We start from the raw sequence: 24770 nt of genomic DNA on the forward strand, positions 1-24770 counted from the left end.
GCACTGGGGCCAGCTCTGCCTAGGGCATTGCTGGTAGCAGCCCATCTAGCTGGATCAAGAGGAACGGAGCCCGTAGACACAGCCAGTCCCTCTCCCTCAGCACGCTGGTCCCAGCAGTGTGGCGCTTTGGGAGCAGGGAGGCATGTGCCAGGGGCTGGTTATTCCCGTGTCTCTCCAGGCTGCTAGGGGAGGCTGCGATCCTGGCTCTGCTCGGAGCCAACATGGCTCCTCACCACTTTAAAGCTGATGTTGGTGATTTCCTGCAAGGACTTTCTCAGAATCTCCAGCCATTCCTTCTCCCCTTGCGGGTCCTCCTGGGTGCCGATGATGTAAATGTCATGGGGGATGTAGTCCGCAGAGTCATCCCGGGTCTTTCCCTGCCCCTTGGAGAGAAACCAGGATGTGATCTTCTTTTGGGGAGGAGCGTCACCTTTAGCAGCAAATCCAAAACCACAGTCAGTCAGAACACGTGCAGGCGCAGGCAAAATCTAGAGCTACCCCCAGCAGGGGGCGAACAGGCTCCCAGCCCCACGGAGCAGCAGAAACACAGGACCAGGGGCCAGGCTCTGCTCTGCATGGCAGAGGGGAAGCCCAAGATGACGGAACTGGTGCTGTCCCACCTCATTCCCGGGGGGTCTCGGCAGGGGCATCTCTGTGCGCTGCCAGTTTCTGTGTCTTGCAGCTGCTCAGGGAGGCCACTGACAGCAGCTGTCACTGGCTCCTCAGTTCGAGGCTGGGACGTTCCAAAGCTGGCTCCAAGGATGGAGAGCCGCTGGGAGTGGGGGGCATAAGACTTGCCTTTGCCCCCAGCTGCCCCGAGTGCATTTTGGCTGCAGTTGAGGATCAGGGTGCATGGTGGCTTTAACCTATCAGCTCACGTCCCTTAGAACAAGCCACTTCCCCAAAATGGGAAGCAGATTGGCTTGGGGTTCCCTAGACAAAGAGCCCTGCCGTTAAATTCTCTAGTCAACTCCGGGAGGTGGGGGGCTTCTCCTAATCACATGCAGATGCTGCACGCCCCCTTTCCCCGGCATGGTCATGCCGACACAGCGGCCCCTGGACACTGCAGCAGTGCAGGGGGTCACGGGGCATGCAGGCACCTGGCCGAGAGACTCAGTTCCCACCCCGTCCCTAGGAGCGAGTCCCTTCCTGAGCGTCTGTGAGAGGTGGCTCCCATGGGCCCCGGCGTGAAAGCAGGCCAGCGTGACGGTCCGGCTCGGTGTCGGGGCGGGGGGGGGGGGGGGGGCGTACGAAGGGTGAATCGAGAAGGGAGCAACGTACCCATGTTCCAGGTGCCGATGAAGATGGTGATCATGTCTGGCTCTGGCTGCTCGGAGTGTTTATTCTTCATCTGCTGCAGGAGCTGGCAGAACCCTTCTCTTTTCTACACACGGAGAAACAGACAGCTGGTGAGAGGACAGTGGCAGGAACCCGCCCCGCTTCCTCTGAAAGAAGAACTGCCCGGCCAGGGAAGTGCCCACGATATTGAAAGGGCAGATCAGCCTGATCTAATCTCGCCTGCAGGGAGGGTGCTTGGCTTATGGCCCCTCTTAGGAGAAAGGCTGTGGCGTTGGTGCATGCTAACCAGAGTGTGTAGACGAGGCAGCGCGCTGCTCTGCCCTGGGTCATGCTGGCCAGGAAAGGTCTGACTTGCTCCGAGCCCATGGGAAAGGCAGCGCGACTTGTCTACACTGGCGTTTCCAAACATGTAAGCAAGCTGGTGCTACCTCTCACCCTGATCTCCTCATCTAATCCCGGTCCCGGTGGGCTTCCAGGCCCGCGAGTGATTCAGGTATCGCTGCCTTTGCCAGCCAAGGAGCAGCCAGGGAATGGTGCAGCCCTCGTCTGCCTCCTTCCCTTTCCCAAGTGCGCAGGTCTAGCAGGGCTGAGGAGTGCCAGAGCCGGGCCAAGGCTGCACTTGGGGGGCCCCTCAGCGGCTGCCTCCACCATGCTATGGACAGGTCTAGGGAGCCCTGCTGCTGCCACCACGGAGTCGCGAGGTGCATGGGTTGGGGCAGAATGGAGCAGGCTGCCAGGCCACTCCAGCTCCTGCTACTATGGTAAGTGGGGGCGGGGCCCTTGCTGCCACCCCATGTTAGGCCTCTAGGGATCCCCTGTCTTGAGCCACGTGGGGGAGGAGGAAAAAAGGTGGAACAGGGCTGGAAGGAGTGTGGCCAGGTGGGGCTTGTGGGAAGGGGTGGAGCAGAGGTGGGATGGGGCGGGGCATGTTGCCCCAGGCCCTGCGTCCCCCTAGGGAGGGTCCTGAATCTTGCACCAGTTGCTGCACATATGATCCAGTCTCTCTTGCATTTGCTGGATGCTCCCCCATTATACAACCAACCTCACTTGTGCCGAGCACGTTCAAATCCCGTAAGCCCTCCACTGGCCTGAGGCCCTGGCTGGTGCTGCAGGGATACAGTGCGGAGAGGCAGTGCCCTGTACCTTGGAGTCAGCGAACACGTATTCTTTCCGCTGCATTTTCTCTTTCTCGGTCTCCAGCACGATCACCAGTTTGTTCGGGAACTTCTGGGACTTGATGAGCTGCAGGACTAAGCAGAGACTGGGTGTCACTGGCCCTCGTCCCGCAGCCTCCCCTCTGCTGCGGGAACCCACTGGGCGTAGGAAGCAGCGCGCTCCCCCGCAGCCCCCATTCTGAGCTCTGCCCTGCCCTGGGAGCCCCCCGCGGACTGAGCCCGCATTCCTGCCAATTCCACCTCTGAAAAGGGGTTTTCTACAGAGCCTGGAACCAAACCCACGGCAAAGGTGGTTTCCCTCAGCCCCACCGACAGCCCTTCAGCTCCAATAACTGTCCCTGGCATGCAGGGGCTGCAGCTGGTGCTAGCCCTTTAGGGGACTCTGGAGAGCTCCTTGCCCTGAGTGCACCAGCCCCCAGGACAAGCTGCTCCTTCGAGTCTGGTTGTTTCTCAGTGTTTGGATTAGTTCCGCTCGGCTGGTCAGGACGGTGCTCTGGGATGGCTGCTGGGATGGCTCAGCAGAAACAACAGGCAGGTGTGGTCAGCAAAGGACTTTCCTCAGGGACTACAGTTATACCCTGGCGCCAAGAGCACACAGCACTGCCTACCTGGGGCTCCGCCCAAACCCTCGCCCATCTTCTTTCTGCTTCCCAAGCAGGCCATTTATGGTCCTTCCTCTGAGCATATGTGGAAGGGGAGGTGGCAGCTGATCTGATGGTGAAGACGGTTTGGTCCCATGTAGATCAGCAGCAATGCTCCCTCTAATTTTTTCCAGCCATGTGCAGAATAAATATTTATGTGCACTGAGACACGTATGGATGTGCACCCCCATAGAAACACAGGATGCTGCCAGTGGGTGCTCTTCTAATTAGCCTGGTAGCCCTTGATCCCGGGTAGCCGCTTACAGAGAACACTGATCAGCAGTTAAGCAATTCTCAACCCCAGCTGTGAAATCAGAGGGAGAGGTTTTGCTCACAACTAGGGGCAGCGATGGGTCTTTTTCCTAGTGTGGATGGAGCCTCAGTCGACAGTGCTGCCCTGCTAATCGCTGCGGTGTTTCGAGGTAGAGTCCAGAGGGGAATTAGAAAAAGAACTTTTCCCCTATTGAAAATCTGTCAGCCAGTACGTGAGCAGGGCCCTCCCCAGGGATAAAGCGAACCGTTAACACAGGCCTTCACAGGACACAACCTCCATGACCACCCTGCAGACGCTACAGCGGCAGAGTTATGGCACTGCACAGGTGACAGTGACAAAAGCGGGCGTCCCATCACTGTAGGAACTCTACCTCCGCGAGTGACAGCAGCCAGGCCAATGGAAACATCCTTCCGCCAGCCGCGCTGCATCTCTGCCTCGTGGAACGAGGTGTACAGCTAGTTCGGATTAGAAGCCTAATCCGAACTAGCTAGTCCGTGCTGCGTGTAGTCGCGCGGCACGGGGTCCGAACTAGCCGGCATTTAAAAATGGCGCCGGCCAGCTTCATGCAAATGAAGCCCAGGAAATTCAAATCCCGGGCTTCATTTGCAACTGCGGATGACTACATTACCCCCGCTAGTTCGAACTAGCGGGGTAGTGTAGACATACCCAGAAAGAGCCATTTACCGCAGCATTGGCTTCCATTTGCTGAAAACTGCCTTGGAGACAAGCGATCTCGGGTTCCTAGTGCCTTGCAGTAGAACAATACGCTCAGCATAACAGACTGATTTGCACATTGGACCAAACTTTGCTCCCACTGAAGTCAATGAAAAATTCCCATGGGGATCCAGGGGAACTCCCCCAATATTTATGACCCCGGGCAACTTACTTTTATTATGGGTATAGAACTTGTCTTCAGGACCATCCTTTGATTTCTTGATAATCAATTTCCCCGTCTCCACATCAACTTTGAACTGTATTTTCGAGGAAATTCCTAGGGAATCTGCTTTCACCTATTGAAGAAGGGCAAGTTTTTGCATAAGTCATTTTTCTAAACCTCCGTCACTTGTACAGGAAAAGCAATATCTAAATCCACAGAGGAACAGCTGCCTGGCCTGACTCCATCACATCACTCTGAACAGAGAGCTTGAAGACATGTCCCCTGCTAGGGTACCTAGAGCATCAGGGGTCTACAGGCATTGAGATCTAACTGTATTGTCTGCTATATATTGGAGAGCGTTTGTGCAGCCGTCTGTCTGTGTGTCCGTCCACCCATCTGTGAGTCTGTTTGTCCAAGAACTCCTCCCAAACAGTAGGAGCCAGGACCAGCACATTTGGTAGGTAGCTTCCTCATATCATAAATGAAAGCAAGCTCAGGGTTTGGTTGAGCCTGCACAATGGGATGTGTCTGGAATGGGATTGTTTCTCATCAGATGGAAAGGGAGGGCTGTGATAGCAGGGACAGTTATACCCCAGGATGACCCCTGTCCAGTGCTGCCTACGCCACCACCGGTTGGCTCCAGGGAGCAGCCACCAGCGAGCAATGCGGCCCCTGCAGCTCAGGCCGGCCCTGGGGAGCAGCCAGCAGCTGGGCTGTGCAACCCCCAATGCCCCATGCTGGCCTCAGGGCGTGCTGCTGGCTACCCCCTTTCCTTGAGACCCCAAACCTGCTCTGAGCCTTCCACCCCCTGGCTGAGCCCCCAACACCTCCCAACTCCCTGCCCTGACTCCTGCACCCCCATCCTCTGCCCTGAGCCCCACATCCCCTGCTCTGATTCCTGCACCTCCCAAACCCTGGCCTGAGTCCCTCTTCACCCCCAGTCCTGACTCCTAAACCCCCCATATCCCCAGCTCCTACCCTGAGCCCCTCCTCACCCCAACCCTGACTCCTGTGACCCCTTACACCGCTAGCCTCCTGCCCTGAGGCCCCAACATCCCCAAGCCCCTGCCCTGACTCCTGCACTCCCTGTACCCCCACCCCTGTAGGACCTGAGCAACGCTGGGTAAATCTTCGAGTCTTTACTCGAATAGAGGACAGTATCCAGAAATGTAACATGCTGAGACATCCCTACATTCGCTGTGTTCTTCTGTAGTACTCTGCGCATTGCTGACAAAGTCCATTTACCTCAAAGGTTACAGGCGGGATGAGAGAACGCCGATGCGTTGAATCGGGTCCTTCGATCAACAGTGTTTTCACCTGCAAAAAGTCATGCATTTGGATATGTGTTTGGTGACTCCCCACGTCACTGGAAGGGGACCAGAGAAGGGAGTAATAACGGCATTGCAGGAGAATTCTCATCGGAGAGGTGGGTTTCACCGCTGATGAACGGCGCATAAACAAAGCCAGAAGCAGATGAAGAGGGCACACGAGATAGTTATACGTCTCTACCTTTTCTTCAACCGAGGACAGCAAAAAGATCAGCTGATTGAGCTTCTGCACAACATTGGCTGGACTGGCTTCCCCAAGCAACTGGTAACAACAGCATTAAAAAAGAAGAAAGAGAGAGAACTGTGAGTCCCAGGCCCGGAAAAGCTCAGAGTTCACAGCCCTGCCTGTCACACCAGCTAGCAGCAACGAGTTTCACGCCACCCCAGTCTAATGATGCACCTCAGCACAGAATGGGACTGAACAGGCAGGAGAGCTGGACTGGTGGGAGGAGACACTTGCAAACTTGGTGCACGGGCCAGAGGAGGCTGGGCATGTGGAGGAGTTGGGGGGTTGGTGACAGAAAGACAGATCTGTGTTACTGGGCCGTGGGTTGAACATGCAGCTTGGACTTCTGGTTTTCTGGCATGCGGCACGGAAGTGGCTGGATGCAGGTGTGAGGTGGAAGGAGGGAAGGATGAGTCACAAAACGACACTGCCCATCCGGAGGAGTTAAGCTGATGGAAGGGCAAATCTGCAATCCGGGGTGACAGGCTGAGGGGGTTGGAGATTCGGGACCAGGGATGGGAGAGGGCGGAGGAGACTACGAGTTAGCTGAATCTGTGGCTAACTCACTGTGTGCCTGGTGCTCTGCAGCCAGAAGCAGCCCAAAGAGAACAAAAGTGTTAACTGAGCAGCTAAATTCACAACCCTTGTGGCGTCCCAAGCACCAAAAGCCTCCCTGCCCCACGTCTGAGCCTGACAGACACTATCACTCCTCCTGGGCTGCCTTTCCCCAGAGCTTACTTGAGGACGCTGATGGATACCAGGGGGCAGCTGCTGGTCAAACACCTTCTGGAGGGACTCCAGGGACGGGAGTGCCCGAGAAGCCTCGCTGAGAACACAAAGACACGTCAAAGGTCATTACAGGATTGGGGGGGGGGACCTGGGTCACGTGGGGCAACAAAAAGAGGCTAAAGCTGTCCAAATAAATCAGTACAAAACCCGTCCCTCATGCCTGGAGTCAAGGCGGGGTTTAGGCGCATGTCTGAGGCATGGGAAGAGAGAATCATGCAAGCTTGAATCCAGCTAGTGCAGCTAAAAATAGCCCTGAGGCTGTAGTGGCCCAGGCATCAATGTGAATATACCCCCGAGGTCCTCAGCAAGCTGCCCCAGCCCATGCTGAAGCCCTTGCCAGTGCTGCTATTTATGGACTAAAGCTAGTGTGGGTATCCCAACCGGAGCCGCAGTCGTCACACCTCTGACTGCTTGGTACCCGTGTGGGGATAACATATTAATGTATTGAAAATGATTCCCCCAAATGGAAGTGACTCCCCATAATTTGTTCCCCACAACTTAGTGTTTAGATTTATTATTAATTCTTATTATTATTATTAGTTAAGATTGTTAAATGTTTAGATTTATTATTATTATTGCCCCTTTAGAATATAATGTATTAGGTAATGTAACTTAGAACTGTTAAAAATATAATCCTAACTGTTAAGAATATAATCCTATGTAGCCAGAAACAACCCCCCCCCCCCCCCCTCTGCGCTCCAGGGCATACTCAAGCTTGTGCAAGGGGCTGCTTGAAATTGACATTGCAGAGATACATTGTAACAATGCATTGTCAAGCCACTAACTCTGCTATGGGAGCCAAGCCCTGTAATTGACTAAGGCCATTGTTACTTAATTGAGGCCTGTTCTCTTTAAAACATTGTAACTTTATTCAGCACTCAGAGAATGTTTTAAGCAATACCACCCAGAAACTTTCTGTAACTACAACTCTGATATATGTAAAGTTATTATTACCAGAAACTTTTTGTAACTACAACTCTGATATATGTAAAGTTATTATTATACAAAAACATTGTATGGGAAACATTAAGGAATGTATGTAAGAGAGAGAGAGTGCTTGGATGATGAGTGAATGGTTCTGAGAGGTGCCAGCCTGAGAATACAGCAACAAAGGGCTGAAGAAGGCGTCAGGTGCCAGTGCAACCAAAAGGTGTCAAGTGGAGAAACTGGAGGTCCACCCGATGAGATCACTGATGAGCACCTGGCAGCCACCCTGGAGACATCAGCATGATACAGCAATTTCCATAGACTGGCATAGGAAGAAATTCCTATAAGAACTGGACTAAAAAACTATGGAATCAGAGTCCAAGGTTCTGCTGCCAGCCTACCAGGAGCTTCAGATGTGCACCTGATCAGGACTTCGCTCCCCACTACCATCACTTGTGTACAGAATACCTGGCCAGTATTCTGTCACAAGCAACTTCCAGGCTGGTAACTATACACAGAACTTGAATGAATGGATGTATGAATGAATGGATATATATATATATATATATATATACACACAAGTGTATAAGGGTTAAGTAGTGATAGGAATAAGTAGTTAAACAACGTCGTTTGCTTCTATCTTTTCTTTATTTTTTATTATTATCTTTACAATAAATGTGGCTTTTTGCCTTATCCCCCTCATAAGATCCTGCTTGCTTTTATTTGGTACAACATTTTGGTGGAGAATGCGAAAGGGGGAATATTGGTAAAAAGCCTCAGGTATTGTGAACATTAGTGTGCACACAGCTGACTCTACAAAGAGCAGTTCTATTTTTTTTTTCTTTTTTTTTCTTTTTATTTTGGTTAACCAAAGCCTGCTGACCTCCAGAGGGTAGAGGCTTCACAAAAGAGCTCATAGTAAAAAGAAGCTACAATTATTGAAATAATTTAGGCTGTAAATAGAAGCTATGGTTATTCATTGAAATAATCTAGGCTGTGTAAGAAGCTACGATTATTCATTGGAATAATCTAGGCTGTGTAACTATAAGCTACAATTATTGAAATAATTTAGGCTGTAAATAGAAGCTACGACTATTATTGGAATAATCTAGGCTGTGTAAGAAGCTACGATTATTCATTGGAATAATCTAGGCTGTGTAACTAGAAGCTACAATTATTAAAATAATTTAGGCTGTAAAAAGAAGCTACGATTATTAATTAATAGTCTAGGCTGTGTCACTCGCTGCAAGGGTTCAGGGGTGATAAAGGAAACTACACAAGTATTAAAGATGTTTAAGAAAAGTCCAGGGAAAGCAGTCTCAGAGGGAAGAATAGAGTTTGAAGGAGCTCAAACCTCACCTTTTATAAAAAAATAACACCCTTTAAACAAATCCTCCAGAGATATGGGTACAAGTCCTTGGACAAGCCCTTGAAGATGTTTGTAATATTTTGGACCTAGAGGATAGATTGGCACAGTATATCCTCATGTACAAACCTTCTAATGCTGCCAAAGGATATGCAGCAGCAATTTGGCTATTATGGGAGGCTTGTAATAACAGTTACCTCCACTTAGCTACCTGCAAAGAAGAAAAAAAAATCTCTCTCTGCAGAAAAAGCTAAACCCAAAAGAAAAAGGGGGAAAAAAAAAAAACACAGATTCAGTTTGGCTCTTATAAAACCTGTAATAAGGTGTTCCTCAAATTAACTAATTATAAAAATTCAAATAGGAAACTGCAAAATGTAAAAGCCTCTGCTGCAAAAGCAAAAAGTTGGAAATGTCTGTCCCTCAGTACCCAGACACAGTTAGAGCCCCTTAAGGATGGGTACTGAGAGTTAAAGTAGCACTCTCAAAGTTTTCAGGGATATGCTTAAGGAAAAGGACCAGGAGGTGTGGGGTTTAGTGAACAAGGCCACCCTCCTTGCTAAACTGGTAATGGGACAAAGCCTGTGTCCATGGAAAAGGGCCATTCAGCAAGAAAAACAGGATCAGGCCCAAACAAGCAGGCAGGCAAAAGATAGATTAAAGGCCTTGTGGTAAAACTGGGAAAAAGCAGTAAGTACAGGCACTGAAAATCTAAATTCTTAAAACAATACTTACAAGAAGTAATATCTGAAGCAAGGCCAGTTTTCATTTTAAGAAATAAGAAAGTGTTTTAAGAAAAAAAAAACACAAAAAAGTTAACTCTACAGAGTATGGAAGAAATTGAGCAGTTGTAAAAATGCTAAAATGTTATAGGAAAAAAATTCTTGGTTTCTTTGCAGCCATTCTGAAGGAAAAAGGGGCCCTTTTCCAAAAGAGTGTCTGTAAATAATCCAGGCAAATTTAACTAAAAAAAAAACTTCAAGGGGGTTCTATTGGGAACTTAAGTACCCCCAAATGAATAAAAGTGAATGTAATCTTTGTACAGGTATGTAAAAATAGTGTTAGAAATATTCAGAGAATATATGCATGTATCTGTGTGTAAATACAGTGTAAATAGTAGGTAAGGTTTTTAAGATCCAGAACTCCTGTTCTGTAGGTTAGTAAACTGTTTTGTATGCTTAAAACAAATTGGTTTGTTTTGTTTTTAGTAAAGCCATTTCATACCAAGTTGTTTAATAAAAGTATAGGAAAACTCAGTGAGCATAAAAGAAATAGTTACACCCGATGCAAAAATTAATATGGCTAAATAACATTATAAACAAAGAATGCACATTTTCCTGTGACATGCAATGTATATTGTAGAAGGAGGTAAAAACTGGAAACAAATCAAAATCCTGTGAAGGCTCCAGGAGCCACAACAGGTTGTAATTTCCTTTTCAGGTTGCTGTGTGAGAAAGCAGAACTTAAAGTAAAAACTCAAAACTGTAAATCTCTGGCAAAAGTTATTGTGTCCCTTTTTAAGACAAAGCTACAAACAGCTTTTAATCTAAAAGCAAGCCAGAAAGTGTCTGTGGTGCAAATGCCCTAGCTGGCAGCACAAACAAAAAAAAAAATGTTTGCAGGTAAATAAATAGTTTGATTAGCAAACTACCTGAGACCAGAACAAAAAGGGGTCTGCATATGGAAAAATTTCAAGATGGTTTTAAACACACTGGTCTCAAAGCTAAGTTGTCTAAATAAAAGGCATGCTATCACAGGATACTTAAACACCTATTGGTAAGATCCACAGGGCTACTTGTTATTTAATGCTAATGTTCATAATTAACCCTGTAATATGTACATGATTTTCTTTTTTTTAAAAAAAGAAAAACCTTTAAAATGTTAAAATAATCATTGGAAACACATCTCACACTTAAAACCCTCCCAGCATTATAGTAACAATGCTTCCTGGCTACTCTCTATTCATAAACCTAACACAGCAGAAACTTACTAACTTAGTCTGCTGTATAAGAAAAAAACTAAAGTACACCTCCTAAATTTAATAATTACACAGTGGGGTAATTCACCCACAAGAAGGGGTAAAAATCATTGAAACCTGTTTTGCCTACAAAACAAAAATATTTACCTATAGGAGTAATTGTAAGCAAAGAAACATGAAAGCATATTTGTAAAATAAAAAGAGAAAGTATGTAAATAATAATGCCACCCCCAAAGGGGTAGAAGTATGTTCTTGTTTTGTCTTTCAGAAAATCAGGACAAGCTGGTACCAGCTAAATACCCTACAACACCATGGATGTATTGTTGCAACAAAGATTGTTTTATGTTTTGTGTTTGTCTCATGTCTGTCTGTCTAACTAGCTAGTATACTGTGTTAAAGATAATCTGCAGTAGGCAGGAAAGGTTCAATAAGCATTAAACATTTTAACTGCATTTAGAGAAACCCAGTGTGGATGGCTGTGGAGAGATCTCAGAGGGACTGAGAGTTGTTTCAGAAGAGGCAGAATCAGTCAGGGAATTGGAGCAGTCTGGCAACCAAGTGACTGGGTATGACCAGCTTGCTGGGAAGTCAGTGTGTTTGGGACAGGAGTGTTCCCAGGGGAGGCACACCCAGCCAGGCCTTTTGTCTTTGGAAGAGGGAGTTTTGCATTTAAAACCACAGGGCAATGGGGCAAGACCTATGTGGCCAAGGAAGGCTGCAGATTTTTCAACCTAAAAACCCAAAATTGTCAGCGTACACTTGGGATGGATTTGTTCCTGCTACTTATGCTAACTTTCATAACCACTGTACTGCAGTTACTAAGAATGTAACAATGTTCAATGTGCAGGATTTTGTACCAAAACCCTGGAAATGGTTAAAAAAAATGTACCCAAGAGCACATTGTATGTTCAAAAGCCTTGTAACACTGGTATTTTACTGTTCATACTTGTAATTAGTGTTGGAGCTTCTCACCTGAGAAAGGAGAATCCAAAATTGGTGTGTGATGTGAAAAGGGAAACTGAGGCACACCACCAATTTTGTTTTCAGGGCTAGATGCAAAGATGCCTACACTATGTGGGATGAGTGTACATACATTCATGCACTGTTAAGTGGGTTTCAGACTGTTGCCCAAGCTGCCCTGGATAAAATCACTATTTTTTTTTCTCGCTCTGGGCAAAGTCACCTGACCTGGATAAAGAGAATATTTGTTACATTACAATCACAAACACATGTTGCCTCACGATACCTTCTCTTAAACAAACAGATTAAATACAAAGTGACACTACGAGTATACCAGATATCGTAGTGTCAAAAGGGGGAGTATGTGGGGATAACATATTAATGTATTGAAAATGATTCCCCCAAATGGAAGTGACTCCCCATAATTTGTTCCCCACAACTTAGTGTTTAGATTTATTATTAATTCTTATTATTATTATTAGTTAAGATTGTTAAATGTTTAGATTTATTATTATTATTGCCCCTTTAGAATATAATGTATTAGGTAATGTAACTTAGAACTGTTAAAAATATAATCCTAACTGTTAAGAATATAATCCTATGTAGCCAGAAACAAACCCCCCCCCCCCCCCCTCTGCGCTCCAGGGCATACTCAAGCTTGTGCAAGGGGCTGCTTGAAATTGACATTGCAGAGATACATTGTAACAATGCATTGTCAAGCCACTAACTCTGCTATGGGAGCCAAGCCCTGTAATTGACTAAGGCCATTGTTACTTAATTGAGGCCTGTTCTCTTTAAAACATTGTAACTTTATTCAGCACTCAGAGAATGTTTTAAGCAATACCACCCAGAAACTTTCTGTAACTACAACTCTGATATATGTAAAGTTATTATTACCAGAAACTTTTTGTAACTACAACTCTGATATATGTAAAGTTATTATTATACAAAAACATTGTATGGGAAACATTAAGGAATGTATGTAAGAGAGAGAGAGTGCTTGGATGATGAGTGAATGGTTCTGAGAGGTGCCAGCCTGAGAATACAGCAACAAAGGGCTGAAGAAGGCGTCAGGTGCCAGTGCAACCAAAAGGTGTCAAGTGGAGAAACTGGAGGTCCACCCGATGAGATCACTGATGAGCACCTGGCAGCCACCCTGGAGACATCAGCATGATACAGCAATTTCCATAGACTGGCATAGGAAGAAATTCCTATAAGAACTGGACTAAAAAACTATGGAATCAGAGTCCAAGGTTCTGCTGCCAGCCTACCAGGAGCTTCAGATGTGCACCTGATCAGGACTTCGCTCCCCACTACCATCACTTGTGTACAGAATACCTGGCCAGTATTCTGTCACAAGCAACTTCCAGGCTGGTAACTATACACAGAACTTGAATGAATGGATGTATGAATGAATGGATATATATATATATATATATATATACACACAAGTGTATAAGGGTTAAGTAGTGATAGGAATAAGTAGTTAAACAACGTCGTTTGCTTCTATCTTTTCTTTATTTTTTATTATTATCTTTACAATAAATGTGGCTTTTTGCCTTATCCCCCTCATAAGATCCTGCTTGCAACACCCGTGCCCTGTGAGGTCAGTGCCAACCCTGCAAGACCAGCACAGGGCAGCAGGGTGAGATTGTCGACCAATGCACGAGCAACAGCAGGACTCTGGAAACAGAGGCAGCACTGTCCCACCAGTGAAGGAGCAAATCCAACCATCTATTTTGCAACAAACGCACTAAGGGGACAAGTGGAACTGGGGGGGAGGGGACATGAACCTGCTTTTAATCTCCTGAATTCAGAGCAGGGGGTGTGAATGAAATTAAGTTAGTGAGCTCAGCTGTGGTCCCTGAGAACGCTTGCCCACCACAAAACCATGGGTATGTCTACACTGCCACCCTAGTTCGAACTAGGGTGGCTAATGTAGGCATTTGAAGTTGCAAATGAAGGCCGGGATTTAAATATCCCGGGCTTCATTTGCATCTTGCCGGGCGCCGCCATTTTAAAATCCCCCTTAGTGCGGACTCCGTGCCCATGGCTACACGCGAGTAGGTAGTTCGAATTAGACTCTCTAATTCAAACTACTGGTACACCTCGTTCCACGAGGAGTAACGGTAGTTTGAATTAGAGAGCCTAATTCGAACTACCTACTCCATGTCGCGTGTAGCCGCGGGCACGGAGTCCGCACTAAGGGGGATTTAAAAATGGCGGCGCCCGGCAAGATGCAAATGAAGCCCGGGATATTTGCAACTTTGAATGCCTACATTAGCCACCCTAGTTCGAACTAGGGTGGCAGTGTAGACATACCCCATGATATGAATTTGGCCCAAAGGAGACTCTGCTACTGACCAGACTTAACACTACAAGAGCAGTCGGTCCTGCAGGTCCAGGTGAACCTGGAGAACAATGCAGCATTGTCCCTAATCAGTGACCAGGACTAACAAGTTCCCTCACTTTCATAGGTACCAATGCACCAGTTTTTCCATCTGGTTCTCTGGGCAAGGCGTGATGGTGGGGCCCTGCAGTCTCTGAAAACCTAGCTACTAATTTAGGTGCCTAAGGTAGACCCCCCCAAACTTAACATTTCAGACGAAGAGACTTGCCAGGGTCATGCAGGAAATCTGTGGTGGAACTGGGAGTCCAGCCCTCCTAGGTCAGCGGTCACCAACCAGTAGATCAGGATCTACTGGTAGATCCTGGAGCCTCTGACAAGGGATCCTGACTGGTTTGGCTGGGAGGCTGTCAAGTGCCAGCTCTTCAGCTTCCCCTCCCCACACTGCTCTGCTGCTCCTGCCCACAGCTGTACCCTGGGAGCCTCCTGCTTGTTGTGCAGGGTTGGGGAGACAGAGGCAGGGAGGTGCTGATGTCCTCCTCTTCTGTACCCTATCGTCACGGAGTGAGGAGGGCGGGGCCTCGGCGAAGGGGCGGGGCAGGGGTATTTGGGTTTGAGGTAGTAGATCCTGGATTGACAAATTCAAAAAGTGACCTTGTGCTTAAAAAGGCTGGAGACCCCTGTCCTAGGCTCTCAGTTCTGCGCCACAAAACTGTTCTGCCTCGAACTTTTCTGTTCTCCTAACCTCCCAAAGTCTCCCGTGAATGTCAGTGGACTCTGGTCCAGGCCCTGTGAGCAAAGAGGTGGGATTGGAAGCACCAAGGAAAGTTCTACCAGACAAGCTGACTGGAAACGATGACAATAGCTCTACTGTGACGGGATGCGCAGCACAGGCCAGGCAGTTCTTAACAGCAGCAACCACAGAAAACCTGCCACTTGGTCCTTTCTTACCGGAGGATGGCCCATTCTGAGGCTCTTTAGCATAAAGCCTAGGTTGCTGTAGCACCGGGGGAGGAATGCAGCAAGGTATTTACTGGCATCTGTGCTCAGCCAAACCACAAGGTGGTTTTTAATTGCATTCACACCTCTTTTACTTTCTTCCTTTGAACAGCTGTGTGAGTAAAGGGTTATTCATGAGAACTTTGTACAGGAAGTGCCAGGAGCACGTGTGTCCATCTGTATTTGCATAAGAAGTGGTGCCAGAAGTGTCGGAGTGGCCATCGTAAGTGGTCCATGGGGGAGTCATGCAACCAGAGAGCAGGAACAGCTGGCCATGTGGTGGATTATGGAGTGACTGCCTGAAACAGCCGCAGGCTGCACGGCTCACCCGTCATACAGCCAGTGATATTTGTCCCCCCAGGCCCTCTCAGGAATTCTGAAGGAGGAACATCTCCCCGCGCATCGACAGGAAGCTCCGTGGCTGGGCTGGTGCAAACATTACCTACAAGTCCCCCTAAAGCGAGGACTCCCCCTGACTAGGGAAATCTCTGGGAGAGGTTCAGCCACCTCCCTGCCCCTGCCTATACAGCCCCTCCCAAGCTCCGGAGGTAGAGAACCAGGTCTAGGCACTCTCACAGCCTGGAGACCCTGGAGGCCAGTAGCAATCGGTGCAGCTAAAAACCACCTTCAGGCTGCTCTTATTCGTGCCAGGGGCTTCCCTTTTGTGGAGCAGCAGAGGAATTGGGGGCCCAAAAGGTACCCTGAAGCTCTTCCCTGCTCCTCCTCAGGGAACAGCTAGCCCAGCTCTGCCCATCACGGAGCTGTGAGCAACCATCTCCTCCCCTCCTCCCCACTGTCATGACAGACACACAGTTCCAGAAAACGCCCCTTTCCCTTTCCTTTGTGCTAACATTTGCCGTCACAGTTTACCCACAGCATGTGCCAGGACAGGCAGCTGTCAGCTAGTGGACATGAAAGACAAGTTCTCAGCCTTTACACCAACTGCAGGGCACGTGGGGTCTGACAACGGCTCTCACCGGGGCTATGTGCAGGGTTGCTGTCGCTATGTTGGTTCATGACATTAGCGAGACAAGGTGGGGGAGGTGATATCTTTTACCTGACCAACTGGGGCTGGTGCAAGAGATAAGCCTTTGGGCTTACAAAGAACTCCCCTTTGGGTCACCTGAGCAGAGCCGTGCCAGCTCCAAAGCTTGCCTCTTCCACTAGCAAAGCTGTTCCAGTCAAAGATATCGCCTCCCGCATCCCGGGCTGGGGAGGGACGTCAGGCTGCCAAAGATGGGGCACAAGTGCCGATGCAGTCTGTGACTGGCAATTTCCCCCTCCCCTCAGGCTTTGTGAAAACAAGAAAAGGTCCCAAATCCAGTTAAGAAAGGGAAAACACAGATGTCTGAGAAGCAGCCTGAGAACAAGCTGCAGATTTCAGGCTGAATCCCTCAGTGCCACTGGGAAGGAAGATGAGGCGAACGAATCCTAAAATTAAGTAATTCCACTGAATGCATTAAATTTGCAGCAGCTTGAGAAGCTGCAAGTTACTACAGAGATTAAGGGAGCCACATAAAGCAACTAAGTGTCCAGGTAACTGAAAATGAGTTAATTACGGTACGGGGGAGTGCTAGGCTAGCACCACTCCTAAGAAAATCTGATCTACAGGAGAGAGATGTATTTAGAGAAAGTTGATTGATCTGGAAGAGAAAGGCAGGAGAAATAACCTAAAGTTATTAGGCATTCACAGGAGAATTGAGACGGCAAATCCACCAAAATGAAAAGATACCAAGATTACTGGTACCAATTTTGGCAGGAAAGTGCAGGAGGGAGAAGGAATTGGATGGGAGGTATCAAATCGATTCCTTTTTCAAACAGCAATGGGCTGGTTTTGAAAGCCTCTCATTATTTGAACAACACAAACCGTGTACGTGACCAGAACATCATCCAAAGCCCATTGAAATCAGTGGGAGTTTTTCTATTGACGTCATTAGATTTTGGATTAGGCCCCCTCCATAAGAAAGAATCCAGCATTTCCATATGGAAACTGCATCTGCAAATGGGGCAATTATGCGTATAATTAGCCATCTCCGTGCTGTGAAGTATTGCCCATGAAAAGAATTTCTCACCTATTGCACAGGGCTTTGAAAATCTGCCAAGTTAGACCAATGTTATCTAGATGTCATTAGTTCCCAGGATAACAATGGCTTAATCCATAAATATATGCTGCTAAAGAAGGGGAGGCAGGTGGGGCTACTTGTCTGTGGGTGCAACTCCTCTTACATCAATGGACTTTCACCAGTAGAGAATTTGGCTCTGTTATATTTGAGGCAGGCACAAGATTTTCTGGGATGTCTCACTGCAGAATTGAAAGGGATGCTGAAGAGCAGCCTTGAGGCTTGAGAAAATGTGATATGGGTAGGGCTTCTTTCTGAAGACTTTCTAATTCCCTTTAAGAATGACGAGGGGTATAAAAACCCCAATAAGCACAGAGCCGAGGTGCATGAGAGCTCCCTTCTGTGAAGCGCCAGCCTGCACCCCATAGCGCCTGGCCTTCTTTGAAATAACAGCATGGCCCCATCTGAGACAGGCTAGCGACGGAAAAGACTCAGGCATGATTGCTGGCCCATTTTCCAGGGACTGCTAATACTGAGCACATGGGACCTTCCCCGCCATGGTCGGAGAGAACTGAAACCCAGCTGAGGGGGCACAGAAAAGGAAGTGTAGGTTGTGCAGCATCATACCCAGCCCTTCCAGACCTCCCTGGAAAATCACACTGAGCCAAATCCTCAGCCGGGGTCACTGGAATAACTCCAGACACTTCAGCTGGACCACACCCATTTACACCAGCTGCAGATCTGTCCCCTGCCCTGCCCACTAGCTCTGTTGGGAATTCCATTCCCAAGCCGGAGCTCCGTGGATCAGTAGTAACTCTGCGCCAGTGACTGGAGGGCAGAACTCCTCCAGACTGCTCCACGGGAGCCCAGATGCCAAGGAGCTGGTGTGGGAAAGGGTGATGTTGGGCCCCTGAGCCAGCCTGGAGGATGGATGCCTCTCTGTGGATGGTCAGGCATCCAGCGGGTCTCCTGGGAGTGGAGACCTGAATCCCTTGTTTGTTTCAGAGCAGGGAGGAAGCTGGAGCAGCAATCAGATCCTTACCAGCAGGGGCACCTGAGCTTTTGCTTCGTAGGGATCAGTCGGGGAATCCATTATAGCAGGAGCCTGTTTCTCTGCTCACTCCCCCGGGGCTGCATTCCCTGATTTCAGGAGGGGCTCGCCATGTTCTCACGGCTGTAACTCACACCGCAGTCGGGTTTAGAGCCGCTCAGCAATACGGGAGGTGCCGATTACGGCCGTCCCTAAACCAGTCAGCTAATCCTTGAATGCATTTTGGCTTTGTTTCTTAAAGTGTAAACAAACACCCCTCTATTATTACCCACAGGGAAATCTGACCTACTGCAGCTGTGTCTTTCAAGCAGATTTAATGCCCAGGGCTAGGCCCTCAGGTGTAAAACATCTCAGCCTCTCCGGAGCATCTGGCTCCTAGCCCTTGACCCCACAGGACACAAGACCACTGTCTTGCTACCCGTTTTTAAGGACAAGCAGTTTTACTGGGCTGGAGATCTGGGTTCACAATACAAATGGCACCTGCCTTTGAGGACCGTGCCGTGACATTACCTTGGCTTCTCTGACAATGAGCCTCCGGTTACCTGAAGAGCCCTTTGCAGAGCGCTGAGAGTAGTTTCTTCAGCTGGGGGAGATTGCCGGAGCCTGTCTGCACTATCTCGATATCGCTGGTGATGTGAACTCGCAGATAATCCTGGATGAACTTCAGGTGTTCCTCAGAAACACTGGAAAAGAGTGACGCGGGTAAGGGAACCGGCTTCCCTGCTGCCGTCCCCCACCTGCAGGCCGCTGAGTGTTGACGGAGGCGGAAACCGTCACAGCGACACGCTCCTGTGCCACACACCTTGTTCTGCGGTGGCAATATTCCTTCTGCATGGCGGGGGAGAGGCATGTTTTCCACGGCACTAGGGCGAATGCTGCTTTGGTACAGGAGAGAAGGGCCTGCTGTGGTGGAGGGGGTCAGTAGGTGTCAGGCAGGTTGGGGGAAAGCCGGGGGGGCTGGCAGCCGAGGAGTGCTGGGGGAGCCAGGACCTTCACTCATGTCTCCGTGGCTGACTCCTTTGAAGCGTCTGCCTCAGACAAGGCCTGGCTAGAGACTGAAAGCTGCGGGCTGGGCTGGAGGCTCCAGCTGGGTGGGGACTGACACCTCTCCATGCCGAGGGATGAAGCAGCCGAAGTCTCCTGGCTGTTTCATGCCTTGGCAAGCGCAGAAAGTTCTGACTGGCTGCTCTTCTCCAACAAGCCAGAAGGAACAGCGAGGGCAGCCAATCAAAGCAGAGCTCTCTCCACCTGCCACCTGCCTAGCCTGCCAGTCGGCCATCCAACCCCCTCCTGCCCCCCCCAGCAGCACACCCCACTAGCTTCCTGTGGCGGGAACATGAGCCCCCGCCCCCGCCACAAACAACATCCCCTGGGTTTTTAACTCCAAGACTTGTCCATTTGCACATGTTAAGGATCTGGCCCATAATCTCTATTAAAATCTCTGCGATTGAGACCCTTGGTTACGAGCCTGGCCTCTCTGACATTATCACACTGTATGGCAGGGAACCTGTCCTCGGGGCAGGCAGGAACCTGGATTTACCGCTCAGGAGAACACTCCTTCCGTGCCAGAGCACGCGCACGACCTTAGGGAGCAGCCACTGTGTCGCTTTAATGGCTAAGAGACTAAGGTCCCGATTCCGACCTCCAGGGAGTCACAGTGGGGGACAAAGAAGGTGAGATTAGATACAGGCCCCGCATCCTTCTCTCTCCCCTTCCACATCAGAGCGCTGATTCCAGTGACACCGTGGCCACACCCTCCCCAGAGGGAGGGGCTAGGCGTCGATTCTACTGTCCTGGTTATCAGAGCTGTCCTGCCCCACACCCCACAATTTGGGGGTCTTCAGCCATCCTATGGGTGGGCCTGGCGTGGGGCAGCAGCAGGGGTCAACCTGCACTTCCCCCTGCAGTCAGCACAGCGGTGGGAGCTGGAGCGGCCCAGCAGCCTGCTCGGCCCCTGGTAGTCCCCCGGCTTATGTCGCATGGGGGCTCAGGGGGTGGAGCATTGCTGGGAAGGGGCACGGTGGGGGTGGAGCTGATGGTCTGTCCCGGGCCCCATGCCTGGGACATTGGGGGAGGTTGCCCCAGGCCCTGTGCCCCCCAAGGGACGGCCCTGCTGGTTACTGCCCGTCTGTCCATGTTTCTGAGGGGACGAGGGGGCAGTGACTTGCCAGCGCTCACCTGCTGGTATCCTGGTTCTGCAGCCGCTGAAGCAGCGTCTCCGAAAGGGAGAGTTTGTTGATGTCTGCCACCTTGCAGTTGTCATTCGGAGGAGAGGCTTCTTTGGTCTCGCACGTCAGGAGCGCTGGCAGGGGGGGTCGGGGCGGTAGTACGGGTGGGGTTGGTACAGGGTCTGACATGAAAGAAGGGAAACAAAGTAAATTTGGCAACTGGCCTTAGCCTCTTGCCTCCCATTGAGTCTGCATCCCAGTAGCAGTCAGTGCAAAACCCATCCAGATGAACTGCCTCCAGCTGACAAGCTGAAAAGATCTGAATGTCATCAGACCAGCCCTTGATATTGATACAGGCCCAACCCTGTCCCCACTGAACTCAATGATGCGATGTAGTGGGTAGAACTGGGGGCTGTGAACTCAGAGGCAATAACCCCAGGCTTTGGCACTGGCTTGCAGAGTAGACTTGGTCAAGTCACTTAACTTACATTTCCTGAAGACCGATTCATATTTGCACAGTGCTATGAAAATGTGCATGTGCTGCCACATGGTTATCTACCTTTATTGTTCATGTGTCTTCAGTGGAGTGGGAGAGTGCCCAGGAGCTGGGCAGGAGAGGGAGATGTACGGGGGCTATGTCTCAGCCAAACACGCAGACAGACACAAGGATTTAACTTCAGGCCACCGTGACTGAACCTACTTCAGGTTAAAGGGGTTTAGTACTCTCCACCCTAGGTCTTAACAGAAAAAGTGCTGGGCGCTGACATGCTTAGAAGCTTCTACACTGTCAAAACTCTAGTGTTTGAATCCCTACATCTCCATCACAGCACGGTGGGGAGAGTCTAAACAGGCAACTCAAACGAGCAGATCTGTCCAGAGAAAGGAAATAATCATGAAAGCTAACTGCAAATCAAGCCCCCATTCACAAACAAGGAGAAGTCCTCTCACACCGTCGGCTGAACTTGGCTTTTGGCGCTGTCTACACTGCAGGAAGTGGAAGGAAGAACACGCTCCCTTCGACGTCCCTTACGCCTCATGAAAGCAGGGTCACTGGTATCGACCAGCGTGTCCCTCACTTCAAATTAGCCCTTTTAACTAGACTGCTAATTTGCACCCTAGAAGATTGATAGCGGCAGCTTGGACCTTCCTCTGTAGTGTAGACACCCCCTTAGAGCAGGGAGGGGGCACCTTCAGCCCGGGGGCCAGATGCAGCCCCTGGCTTGCCTGGATCTGGCCCCCCAAGGCTCAGGGACCCACAGCATTAGGAAGCCCGTGCTGGTGCTCCAGCCCCCTTGCTGCCCCATGGGGTGGGGCACACAACGTCTGCTAGTCTGCGGCCCCCCAGGCTCTGGTGTGCGAGGGGAATGTGGGGCATGCCTTTCTCCTCCTCCGTTGGGGTCACGTCAGTGAGGATGTGGGGGGGGTTGTTTTGGTTGTGGTTTGGTTTGGGGTTTTTTGCCGCTTCTCACTGGTGTGCGGCCCCTGACTGATATGTCTGTGGGTAGGGGTGGGCTGCTGTACGGTAACCTGAGCTGCTTCGCTTGACAAGGGGCATGGGGAGCTGAAAACTCCCTCCACTCCCCACTTTAACCCCGGCCCCCTCTGGCCAAGCCGTGCCACTCCGTTCCCCAGGGCTCTGTCTGTTGGTGGGAAGTGGCTGTAGCGGCTGACACTCCCCGTCTCTGTGGAGTGCAGGCAGCCCTGGCTTGTACTTAGCAGGGCTGGTTCCTGAGCGGCCCATAGCTCCTCTGCACTCCCTGACTCACAAAGGGAGAGAGCTAAGGAGCATCGCCGTGCCTGAGGGGGGCTGCCGCCAGATCAGCGCCTTGGTGCCGCGACACCACAGGGACGGGAGACGATGAAATGTAGAGAATCCCCTAGGCCCGTGTGGGGAACCTTTCTTCTGTCAGGGGCCATTGACCCACAGAAAAAATCAGTTGTGGGCCACACACAACCCTGGAGGGGGGCAGAGGCTTGGGGCTTCCCCACAGTGAGGTGAGCTAGTGCTCATGGCTCCAGCCCCCAGGGGAGGCACAGCGGGTTGGGGTGAGGCCAGAAATGAGAGGGCCCGAGGGCAGGAGGAGGGCGCAGGCTGGGGCAGGGGCTTGAGTGCGGGGGAGGGGGAGGACTCAGGAGGCAGGCGTGGGCTCGGGGGTGAGGCTGACGGGTTTGGGGTACGGGAGGGGGCTCAGGGATGGGGCAGGGGTGTGGGAGGGAATTAGGGAGCAGGAGAAAGTTCTGACCTGGGGCTGCGAGTTCGGGGTGGGAATTCGGAGTGTGAGCTCTGGGAGAGTTAGAGTGTGGGAGGCAGGGAACCTGGGGCTGCCGGTTCCGGGCGGGGGTGCAGGCAGGGTCTCGGAGGGAGTTAGGGTGTGGGAGGGGGTTCTGATGGGGTTCAGGGTGGGGGTGCTGGCGAGGTCTCGGAGAGAGTTAGGGTGTGGGAGGGGGTTCTGATGGGGTTCAGGGTGGGGGTGCAGGCAGGGTCTCAGAGGGAGTTAGGGTGTGGGAGGGGGTTCTGATGGGGTTCAGGGTGGGGGTGCTGGCGAGGTCTCGGAGGGAGTTAGGGTGTAGGAGGGGGTTCTGACGGGGGTGCAGGCAAAATCTCAGAGGGAATTAGGGTGTGCGAGGGGGTTCTGATGGGGGTTCTGATGGGGGTTCGGGTGCAGGCAGGGTCTCAGAGGGAGTTAGGGCGTGGGAGGGGGTTCTGACCTGAGGCAGGGGATTTGGGGTGCAGACTCCACTAGGCAGCACTTAACTCAGGTTGTTCCCATCAGCAGCCCAGCAGGGCTTATGCAGGCTCCCTGCCTGCCCTGACCCTGCACTGCTCTTGGAAGCAGACACCATGTCCTGTCCCTAGGTACCGCCCCCGCAGCTCCCATGGGCTGTGATTCCCAGCCAATGGGAGCTGAAGAGCTGGTGCTGGGGGCGGGGCAGCATGTGAAGTTTCCCGGATCTCCCCTGCACCTGGGGGCCACAGAGACATGCTGGGGGGGGGGGGGTGTTAACCCACGGCACAGAGACATGCTGCAGGCCATAGTCAGCTCATGGGCCAGAGGTTCCCCACCCCTGCTCTAGGCTTTCATGGGGTCCCAGTAGCCAGGGACTCAGGCCCCTGGGTTCAGTCCCTGCTGGGAACCCTGGGACCCTGCCTGCTCAGGAGCTGTGTAAGCAGGGAGTTTCTGAGGGCACACAGTCCCGTGGAAAGTCGAGATTGTGATGAGTCAGGCCATTCGAACAGAAGAAATGGTGAGTCAAGATGCTGCTGGTCCGCTCTGTGTGGAACCCAGAGAGCCGCTAGGATCCCAGCACTGGAAACCTCACTCTCACTTCTCTTTCGGAGGGGAAACCCCCCGGGCGGTGCAAACCCGCCCCCAAGCAGCGCGGTGACCCCTCCCCTCTCCTCGGGACTGCTCTTCCTTAGCGCCCGGGGCCCAGGCCTCCGCAGGCGCTGATCCGTGATGGCCGGCGCGTGGTTCCACCCTGCCCAAGCGGGATGGAGCACGGGCCTCCCCGAGACAGCAGCAAGGGCAGCTCCTGTGGCTCCTTCCCGGGGAGCAGGGAGGGGCGGCCGGTACAACCCGCTGCTTGATGCTGGCATTAGTGCGGGACAAAACCCTCGGCCATTGGGTAACCCAGCGACAGAGCCCGACAGTGGGCCCCTCAAGCCCCACACAGCAGGGATGGAAATGCCAACAAAGGAGGCAAGTGCCAGGCCCAGCTCAGCGCCTCACCCAGCTGCACTGCACTTGAACCCGAGCTCGAGGGGATCCTGGCCCTGGCTCAGACCTACGGCTCTGGCAGCCACGCTGCAGCGCACAGACCCGAGTCGCACAACCGCATCCCAGAGTGCGCTCATCCATGAGTTTGGGATGGAGGATGGGTGCAGGAGGGAGCTCAGGGTAGGAAATTGGGGTGCAGGAGGGAGTTAGGGGTCTGGGAGGGAGCTTGGGTGAAAGAGGCCTGGAGTGCAGGGTCTGGAAGGGGACTGTGACTTGGGACAGGAGTGCAGGAGGAGGTGCAGGGATTTGGGTTGTGAAAGGGGATTGAGGATTGGGGTGCAGGGTCTGGGAGGGGGTTATGACCCGGAGGAGGAGGTGTAGGAGGGGGTGCACAGTCTGGGAGGGGGTTGTGACCTGGACGAGGAGTGCAGGAGGGGGTGCAAGGTCTGGGAGGGGCTTATGACCTGCACAATGGGGAGCAGGAGGGGGTGCAGGGTCCGGGAGGGGGTTGTGACCTGGAGGAGGGGGTGTAGGAGGGGGTGCAGGGTCTGGGAGGGGGTTGTGACCTGGAGGAGGGGGTGTAGGAGGG

At 51.2% G+C, this 24770-nt stretch overlaps 1 protein-coding gene across 4 annotated transcripts in view; it reads right to left on the bottom strand.

Annotated features, from left to right (window-relative positions):
• Nucleotides 1-24770, bottom strand: part of INPP5D (inositol polyphosphate-5-phosphatase D) — an 81456-nt gene that overhangs the window by 19291 nt on the left and 37395 nt on the right. For 3 of the 4 annotated variants that reach the window (XM_075937410.2, XM_075937409.2, XM_089780882.1), the window contains 8 exons: nucleotides 20473-20644; nucleotides 18837-18977; nucleotides 6559-6646; nucleotides 5512-5856; nucleotides 4276-4399; nucleotides 2443-2549; nucleotides 1282-1384; nucleotides 234-430 (listed from right to left, as the gene is read on the bottom strand). In XM_075937410.2, the coding sequence (XP_075793525.2) occupies nucleotides 234-430; nucleotides 1282-1384; nucleotides 2443-2549; nucleotides 4276-4399; nucleotides 5512-5856; nucleotides 6559-6646; nucleotides 18837-18977; nucleotides 20473-20644 (1277 nt within the window). The remainder of the gene's footprint in view (nucleotides 1-233; nucleotides 431-1281; nucleotides 1385-2442; nucleotides 2550-4275; nucleotides 4400-5511; nucleotides 5857-6558; nucleotides 6647-18836; nucleotides 18978-20472; nucleotides 20645-24770) is intronic. The other variant, XM_014577481.4, reaches the window with a different exon arrangement.

The sequence above is a fragment of the Pelodiscus sinensis genome, chromosome 10 (assembly GCF_052426305.1).
Source record: "Pelodiscus sinensis isolate ZL-2025 chromosome 10, ASM5242630v1, whole genome shotgun sequence".
NCBI classification, from domain to species: domain Eukaryota; kingdom Metazoa; phylum Chordata; order Testudines; family Trionychidae; genus Pelodiscus; species Pelodiscus sinensis.